We start from the raw sequence: 9130 nt of genomic DNA, 5'->3' as shown, positions 1-9130 counted from the left end.
GGTTGCTTGCTCATGTCGTGAATGCTTAATCCAGCAAGGCTTACGCCACCTTGGTCGACACTCTTTCCATCAACAATGCTGCTTGTAACATCGGATTCGGTAGCAGCAACGGAATCGCCGGCAATGCTAGGAGCACCACCTTTGCCGCGGTTGCCATTGGCACGCCGGGCGCCGGGAAGGGCCGGCCAAGAGTCGGCAAAGTTCTGGAACATGGGAGGATATCCAGAGGGGATACCAACACCACCAAGTGCCGAAGAGTGAACGGAAGAGACGTCATCAGGGATGTACCCAATGATCGAACCCGTATCATGGAAATCATTCCGCTGGCCATTTCTACCATTCATCATTCCACTAGTGACATTGGAAGCATGATTGTAAGCCATCTGGAATCTCTGTGGTCCTCTGTACGCCTGCTTGGGGCGGCTGAACTGAATGAGCGACTCTTGAAGGTTGGATAGAGGGCCCTCGACCAGGCAATGGCGTTCCTTGAAATGCTGTAGGAGACAATTCCAGAGAGGATGCTTCGACAACACTTTGGGGTTTCCAAGAATAGCCAAACCATATTTGGCTCGAGTCAGTGCGACGTTCAGACGGCGAGGATCACTCAAGAAACCAATACCCTGGTGGTCATTGGACCGCACACAGGAAAGGATGATGAAGTCCTTCTCGCGACCCTGGAAAGCGTCAACCGAAGCGACCTCGATTTCTTTGTAGTGCTCCTTCTTGAAGGTGCCGTTTGCTTGCATGGAGCTAACAATGTAGCTACGCTGACCCTCATATGGCGTAATGATACCAATATCCTGCGGCTGGACACCGGCCTTGAAGAACCGAGTGACAATTTTCTCCACGTTAGTTGCCTCAGTGCGGTTGAGATAAGATGTTCCAGAGGCTGAAATTTCTTCGTTGCCCAAGTTGGACCAGAACATCATGGGGTTGTCCATGATAGGCCAAGGGAAGTCAACATCGCGGCGAAGGCGCTCGATCGAGGAGATGCCGTTCTGGAGGGAACCCTCGTAGAACATATTCGATGGGAATTCGGACAGGCATGGATGCATACGGTACTGGACGTTCAGTCGAATAGGGGAGCAGCCCAGAATGACTAGACGCTCAAAAAGGGATTGGTTTAACCCGGCCTTGGCTGCTTTCTTGTTCATGATGACAGGTCCCAACTGCTGGTGATCACCGACAAGGACAACCTGCTTGCAACCCAGAACCAAGGGAATCATGCACTCTGGTTCCGCGGACTGGGTGGACTCATCAATCAAAACAGTGCGAAATTTGAGCTTAGAAAGACGAGGATCACCTGCACCAACGCAGGTGCAGCAAATGACATCGGCATTGTTCAAGATTTCGCGCTCTGCCGAACGAGTAAGCTGCTTTAGTCGCTTCTCGTCTTGGCTTGACAATTCTCCAAGTTCAGATTTTAGCTGGTTGAGCTTCATAAGCTCAATGTTGCTATCGTTAATCCGCACTTGTTCATGCAAAGACAAGAAACCAACAGGAGACTCCACATCCTCGCGAGATTTAGCAGTCACACGGACTGTCTTGAGACCGGTTCTGTGTATACGTTCGCAAAGTTGATCAACAGCCACATTCGAAGGAGCGCAGACTAAGACCTGGCCTCCATTGATTTTTGCGAGGTGATAGATGATTGTGGCAGATGTCACAGTCTTTCCGGTTCCAGGAGGACCCTGAATTAAGCTCAAGGGTCGCTGCAAAACGCTCTTGACAGCGTTGATTTGACTGCCGTTCAGTTCGGGTAGTCCTGGGACGCTGAACTTTTTGGGCATCTGTGTCTTCATGGGTGCAGCTGCAACCTCATGACCAAGTAGGCGATGGAAGATGTAACCTGAAACACTCATTTCATCCACGGCAAACGTCTTCATGGCAAGCTGCATACGATCGAAGGAAGTCGACTTCCACACGTAGTCGGCTGTGAAATTGTGAGTGCATTCCGTGGGCACTGATTTATGGTCACCCTTGGCCCGCAGTTCAATAGTCACTTCGTCGGACTGGTTATTCGGTATCTTGATCACATATCCAACGCCCTCCCATTTGGGACGTAACTCGCCGGTGTATTTGAGGCGCATTTCATCACCCACGGCAAGCTTCACATCACCAAGCTCAAGTTTAGGCAATATGAAACTAGCAAGATGTTTATTATTCAGACCGAGATCCCAGCGTACAATCAAGCCATCCTGGGACTGAGACTCCTTCAGCTTACGGTCGTAGTCTGCCTCGATTTTGACCAGTGGACCAAAGATATTTTGGTATTGGAACGCATCGTCGTAGCGCAGAAGCACGGGAGCAGGCTCATCATCCACAGCTGTGGCTTTCTCAAGATCAGAAAATGTGGCCTGAGAGTTTTCCTTCCACATTTCCTCGAGCTTCGCAATCAGCTGAGGACTTAGGTGACGAGCCCGAAGTTGCTCCTGGTCAGATGGCGCCGCTACAAGCCACGGGAGAAACGAACGGTCCTCAATCAGCGGCTGCCACCGCGAAGTATCCCAGTTCATATCTTTAGAAGACGGCATGGCCGCACACGGCTGACGGCACAGCAAGACAACGACTGTATCTGATTTTGCTGGAATAAACCCGAGCAGGAAGACATTCTTGGTTCCGCAGTTATAGCATTCCAAGATGGTGTCGCCAAGAGAGGACGCGGGATGTAACTGGACTTCCTTGTGGCGCGCACGAACGAGGTGGTTGACGATATGGGAAGACGAGGTATTTCCACGAGCACTGCAGAACCATTTGCTACACGAAAGGCATTTGACGACACTGCTAGGGTTATGAATACCACAGTACCTTAAAAGATGATCGGATAATTAGCGAAATTCCGAGTACCGTGTCACGGGTATGAGATACTCACGCGCATGCATGCGGGGGAAGTTCCTTCTCCTCCTCAACATGGCCTTGGTGCTTCATATTACCAGCGGCTGGGGCACTTGTTGTGCTCTCCAACTCATCATCTCCGTTATCCGAACCCTCCTCGTCGTCATCGTGTCGCCGCGGGCGACCCAAGGTTGGCTCGTCCAGCTCCGCCGTGTATTCATCACCGATAGCTGCCATGGTTTATTTCGCTCAATGATCGAATAGACCGTCAGGATTGGATGTTGGTTGATGATGGTCGTTCTCCTGGAGTCCGGAAGAGAGGGGTTTAGTCTGATCCGCAAGAACGCACGAAGTTATTTGATGCGGGATCCCAAGGAATCCACGAAGTCGAATCCCAGAACAAAAAGAACGTCCAGGACAAGCCAGTCGTCCTGTTAAGGAAACAAGTGAGTATAGGAGCTCCGTTCCTGCGCTCCAGCAAGCCACAGCAGAGGGGCAAAAGGAATGCGAGACTAGATCAGGTTCGGCCTTAGCAATCCTGTCTCACTTTTCGATATTGCAGGTACAGAGAGAGGAAACAGCACTTACACTGTTGAACTATCGCCTCAGCTCACAGGTCCCTCCGTCACAGCAGTGGCCAACGAAAGTAGTCGAGGTTCAAAGAACAGGCACGGCGAAAGGGTGCTTTGCGATCGGCTCCGCTGTTTTATCGGACGGCTTGCCGCCGCTGTAGGGGAGCCGAGACAGACCACTAGCGCAACTGAAAAAAAGTTGCCGCCAACAGATAAGTCCCACCAGAATCATTTTCAGATCACCTATATATCTCTCTCCCCCAAGCCAAGATGTTGGTACGTGGAAGTGTCCTTCCCATCAAATACTTACATTATATTCAGGCCTGCTAACATCCTTCCCAGCGCCGTCAAGCCCGTGAGCGCAGAGATTATCTCTATCGGAGAGCTCTGCTTCTCCGTGATGCTTCTATTGCCGAAAAAAGAGCACAGTTGAAGGCTTCCCTGGCCTCGGGAAAACCTCTTGATCCTTCAATCGCGGACGATAAGAAACTTCGAGAGGATTTCAAATACGATGAATCGCTCCCCACCGCCGATAAGAAAAATAAGGACTCGGATTTATTGGATTTAGACGATGAATATGCCCTGACCTCCGGAATCGTCGACCCACGACCGATTGTCACAACCTCTCGGTCTCCTTCGGTGCGACTGAACACGTTCGCCAAGGAGATCCGTCTTCTTCTACCCACCTCCATCCGATTGAATCGAGGAAATCTTGTTCTTCCTGACCTGGTGTCAAGCGCAAATGCGGCGGCGTTGACCGATATGGTTTTGCTGCATGAGCACCGTGGTACTCCTACTGCGATGACTATTTCCCATCTTCCACACGGTCCAACTGCCAGCTTTTCCCTACACAACGTTGTCCTTCGCGCGGATATCCCGAACGCGGCTCGCGGAACAGTGTCAGAAAGTTACCCTCACTTGATCTTTGAAGGCTTCAAGACGAAACTGGGTGCCCGTGTGGTTCAGATCCTTAAGCATCTTTTCCCTCCACGTGAAGCGGGTAAGGTGGGGAACCGTGTTGTCAGTTTTGTGAACAAGGAAGATAGTATCGAGGTGCGACATCACGTTTTTGTAAAGACGGGCTATCGGGATGTGGAGCTGGCGGAGGTTGGACCTCGCATGACCATGAGGTTATTCGAGATTCGTGGTGGATCCATGGAGAAAGGCTCCAGCGGCGATGTTGAATGGGCCCTTACACAATATACCAGAACCAGCAAAAAGAAGGATTACCTGTGAGCTCTTGTCTTGGGATAAGGTAGTAACCGGCGCATGTGGTGTTAAGTGGGATGGGATAAAAAAGGTGCATATGGAGGTTTTATTTTTTGCAATCTGTGTCAATATCGTATACCCAATTGGAAGAAAATAAAAGGCCTAACTTTCTTTCCTACTAGGTAATTGTTTTCCATCGTCATGGTATTGCTGTCCTAAAGCGCCACGATACGCGGAGTATGCAGTGGTAGTGGAAAATGGAGTAGCTGAAGCTTCTCACCGCATCGCCATTTCAAGCTGTTGCGCACATTCAACCCTCAGCAAAATCATATTTGCGAATACTTTCCAAAGCCGGAATAAAGGAATCATCAGCTAAGAAGATGTACATTCAGGGCGCAATTAAAAAAAAAAATAAATAAAAAAAATAAAAGATAACTTTGGGCTCCTCTCCACCGTTTCTTCCAGGTTGCGGCCGACTGGGACGTGCAGTATAATCAGGGACCAGAGGCCGTTTCCTGTTTCGCACCGTCTCTAGGTTGCTCCTCACCCGCAACATTTGCACTTTGTCGAAGAAAATTTGATATCAAAGAGCGTTCACCATCGTAATGGAACCAGCCTTCGTGGAATGCAAGCGGTGCTCCTGAGTCGTCTTGCTTTGGAGGAGGAATTCCATCCAGCCTATCTGCCCATTTCTTGCCTGTCTTGGCCTCGAAAAACTGCTCGAACTTGGATATCGCAACCTCTAGCGAACTTCCAAATGGTGCTATCATCTCAGATTTGACACGACCAATGCGGGAATACTTCCAATGCGCAGAATAGCTGTGTGGTTCCGTGTTTGATCTGTAGACCTACTCATTCGCATATATTAGTAAAGTCATCATAAAATCACCGAGAGCTGTGAGTCTAACAAACCTTGACCTGATACTTTTCTCTAGAGGCTTTAGAAGGCAGCTGGCGGGTGAGAGTAGCGGAATACACCGTGCCCGTCTCGTCCGAACAGACATGGGAGTCGGCTATGTCGACACATTAATAGTTCACCTTTGAAGCAATATGTGAAAACCTACAATTTTCTGGATCAGGCACGGAAGCTCGCCTGCGTGTTGCTTGGAACTGAATTAGAGAAAAATTCCTGTATGTAAAACAAAAAAAATATAGGACTATACCGGTAGTACGCTTTTTGTTCTTTGGAGTCTGTTTTTGGACTTTCAATGCCTTCTCCGATTTCTCCGACTTTTCCACTCTCTTCCTTTCGGCTCTCAGGATTGAATCGAGAAGATATGGGCCCTCGCGTCTCGGTTTGCGAGATCTCGATAGCAAAGAGTCTTCCAGCCAGTCGTAAGACACGATCTTTATAGTTCTGAGTCTCTTGGCAGCTCGGACTACGGAATGAATTCTCTGTTAGCCAAACTATTCTCATTTGGGTATCATGTAGACACTCGTACCAGCCCCGACGTTCTCCTTGAAGGCCTTCGTGGTTGTAATTAGATGAGTGACTTTGTCGTCCACATCTTTCGAATACTTGCCTCCGTTGGCACGTACCCATTGCACGATTTTCCGGCCAGTTCCACCGACGAAACCAGCAGATGAAGCGTGGATCTTTTCGAAAGACTTTCCCATAGTGCTGTAGTAGAGAGTGGTAGAATGAGAGGTATTCGAATGAGAGAAAAGAAAGAACCTGCGAGGAGCAGGGAATATGTAGGACCAGGGGTGAGTAGGGATGAGATGAAGGCCGGGATGTGTTCGATGGGGGGACTAGAAGTGATAGGAAAGTAATGACAGAAAGGTTAAAGAAATATGACTGATGCTAGATTCTTAGACCTTAAGATAGAGTGACCCGAAAGTGACTATTTTAACGCAAGTTAAAAACACAAAATACATGAGGACTTTGGAAACCCGTAAGTGAATCATAGAGTAACGAATCCTTCTCGTAGTCTGAAAATGCCCATGATATATCATCGTCGTTGAAGCATGAAAAACCGAAAGTAATAACGAATTGAAATTCACTGCTGGAGATCTCTAACGGCCTGGACGAAGGCACGGATCTTTTTTGGGTCTTGAGCACCATCAGACTCAACACCGGAGCTGACATCGACTCCTACAACATTTTGTCCTGCCTTGCCCAACCGCTTAATAGTGTCAGCAACGTTGCTCGGGTCAAGACCACCAGCCAAGATAACCCGTAGACCGCTATCACTATTCAAAACCTGCTCAACATGGGTTTGGTCAAGCAATTCACCAGAGCCCCCAGCACCAGAATCCAATAATGGGAGGGCATGGTACGCCCTCCGTGCGATTCCAGGTTCGTTGAGGGAGAATTTCCTGATAACCGGAACTGGAATCAATCTAGCCCATTCCAGAGGCTCAGAGCCATGTAATTGCACCACATCGAGACCGAGCTTTTGTTGCTGGGCCAAGATATAAGGCAGTGGTTGGTTTTGGAACACACCCACCAGTAGAGCGCGAGTCGGATGGCGTAGAATATTAGCAGAATGATCGAAGTAGTCCACGGATGTCGCAGTGGACGTGCCTTGGGCGACAGCCGGAGGAGCCACTGCGGCTCGCGGGGTTGATTTAACAACCTGTGAGATGCGTAGAGCAACGTCGTCCGGGACGAGGCGTTTGCGTCCTTGGACAAGAATAATGCCTATCAGGTCCGCACCCGCTTCGATTGCGGCTCGAGCTCCCTCCTCACTTCGAGTGCCACAGATCTTAACAAGTGGTGAGCCTTGGGATTTCTTCAGAGGTTTCTCTATCGTTCCTCCAAGAAGCTCTGCAACAAAGGCGGATGTGTCAGCTGCCCGCATAAGCGCTTCCCCGACAAGAATCGCCTTAACGCCCTCCTTCTTGTAAGCTTCAACATCCTTAGGTCCAGAAATACCGCTGAGTGCGCAGACAATGGTGGTTTCCGGAACTTGGTCCATTAGCCGACTCGTTGTACCTAGGTCGACTTCAAAACTCGTGAGATCACGATTGTTGACCCCAATGACTTCAGCCCCCAGATCGACGGCAATCTTCATTTCTTCCGGTGTGTTCACTTCAACAAGAGGCTCCATCCCCAAACTCCGAGAATAGTGATACAATCTCGTCAAAAGATCGACACTGAGCATCTTTACAATGAGTAGGACGGTGTCTGCACCGGCCAGGCGAGCTTCCAGGATCTGATACTCGTCGAAGACGAATTCCTTTCGCAGAATTGCCGGCCGGTTAGTTATGCCTTCAAAGCTTTGGCGAACGGCACGCAAATCATCAATGCTTCCCTTGAACCACTCAGGCTCAGTGAGAACTGAGATAACGCTGGCCCCGGCTTTAGCATACTGACGAGCCTGAGCAGGAGCACAGGCTGTTTCAGCAATCATGCCCTTTGAAGGCGAAGCACGTTTAATCTCTGCCATAAGGGATAGTGGATAGGCGGACTGTCTCAAGCGCGCAGGGAACGAAACCTGGGGAGGAGCGAGATTCAGATCGTAAGAAGCCTGAAGATCTGTAGGGCGTTGCGATGGGATCAGCTTCTGCACAGCAACAGCAGCCTTGCGATGTTCATAGATCTTTTCTAGGATAGAAACTTTCTTGTCCGCCTTGGGAATGCCATTTGTGAGGGACTGCTGAGTCGGGAGCTTTCCATTACCCTCCCATGTGCCCGCAGTAAGCTTCAGGAAATTCCTGAACATTGTACGTCCATGCTCCGTGAGAATACTCTCCGGATGGAACTGGACGCCTTCCACCGCGAGTTGCTTGTGCCTCACACCCATGATGACGGTCTTGCTGCTATCTTCCCCAAGTTGGACAGTAGACGTCACTTCCAGACAGTCAGGGATAGTGGAGTGCGTTCCAGCAAGAGAATGGTATCTGGTGACGACGAGGGCGGCTGGCAGGCCTTCATAAGCACCCTTGCCGTCGTGCTTCACCACCGAGGTTTTCCCATGTAAGATCTCGCCTGTAACATCAACCTTGCCACCAAACGAAGAGATGATACATTGCTGGCCCATACACACCCCGAAAATCGGGACTTTGCCACTGAAGTATTGAATAGCGGCATTGCTGATACCAGCGTCGGTTGCCGGATGACCCGGGCCCGGGCTAATGACCAACTGCGTGGGCTTCTTCGCAATCAATTCATCCAAAGTAAGCTCATCGTTGCGGAATACACGGACAGTCGCACCCTCCAAGACCAGGTATTGGTAAACGTTCCAGGTGAAGGAGTCGTAGTTATCAATGAGGATCACGTTCGAGGCCGAGTCCAGCTGCTGGGCCTTGGTGGGATGGTGGGGAGAGTAGTCAATGAGTTCGGAGTCCGCCATGTTTGTAGTCTAGAGTTCCAGGAACGATTAGATCAGAACCGATGCTGAGTAGAGAGCAAAGGAGAAACTCACAAACTCCAGGCAGAAGGAGGGATTGAACTTGGGCAGGGTGACGGTGAGTCAAATGAAGCAAGGCGGCGTCGCACAGCATGCTCAGTCGGATTGCTTTCCCAATCGGGTTGGAAGGGCCAATCTGCACAAAATGTTCGCTCACCG

General features: G+C 50.0%; 3 protein-coding genes across 3 annotated transcripts; 1 reads left to right on the top strand and 2 right to left on the bottom strand.

Moving 5' to 3' along the window:
• The first annotated feature begins 3531 nt into the window (after positions 1-3531).
• BDV59DRAFT_173373 (snoRNA-binding rRNA-processing protein IMP4) lies at positions 3532-4794 on the top strand. Its single transcript, XM_073688886.1, has 2 exons — positions 3532-3683; positions 3750-4794. The coding sequence occupies exons 1-2, from the start codon at positions 3678-3680 to the stop codon at positions 4641-4643; spliced, it is 900 nt and encodes a 299-aa protein (XP_073550665.1). The 5' UTR covers positions 3532-3677; the 3' UTR covers positions 4644-4794.
• A 316-nt stretch (positions 4795-5110) lies between these two features.
• Positions 5111-6233, bottom strand: BDV59DRAFT_199876 (BRCT domain protein; the record flags this gene model as incomplete). The annotated part of the gene is made up of 5 exons (XM_073693451.1): positions 5111-5464; positions 5529-5629; positions 5681-5719; positions 5780-5995; positions 6059-6233. 5 exons carry the CDS (start codon positions 6231-6233, stop codon positions 5111-5113), a joined length of 885 nt encoding a protein of 294 aa, XP_073550664.1.
• Positions 6234-6400: 167 nt separating this feature from the next.
• On the bottom strand, positions 6401-9064 carry BDV59DRAFT_173369 (bifunctional anthranilate synthase/indole-3-glycerol-phosphate synthase). The gene is made up of 2 exons (XM_073688885.1): positions 8987-9064; positions 6401-8923 (listed from the first exon to the last, which is right to left on the bottom strand). The coding sequence occupies exon 2, from the start codon at positions 8912-8914 to the stop codon at positions 6617-6619; it is 2298 nt and encodes a 765-aa protein (XP_073550663.1). The 5' UTR covers positions 8915-8923; positions 8987-9064; the 3' UTR covers positions 6401-6616.
• Positions 9065-9130: the final 66 nt, after the last annotated feature.

This window comes from Aspergillus ambiguus, assembly GCF_047715705.1.
Source record: "Aspergillus ambiguus strain CBS 117.58 unplaced genomic scaffold BDV59scaffold_6, whole genome shotgun sequence".
Taxonomy (NCBI): Eukaryota; Fungi; Ascomycota; class Eurotiomycetes; order Eurotiales; family Aspergillaceae; genus Aspergillus; species Aspergillus ambiguus.
This window is presented reverse-complemented; position numbering and strand designations above follow the sequence as displayed.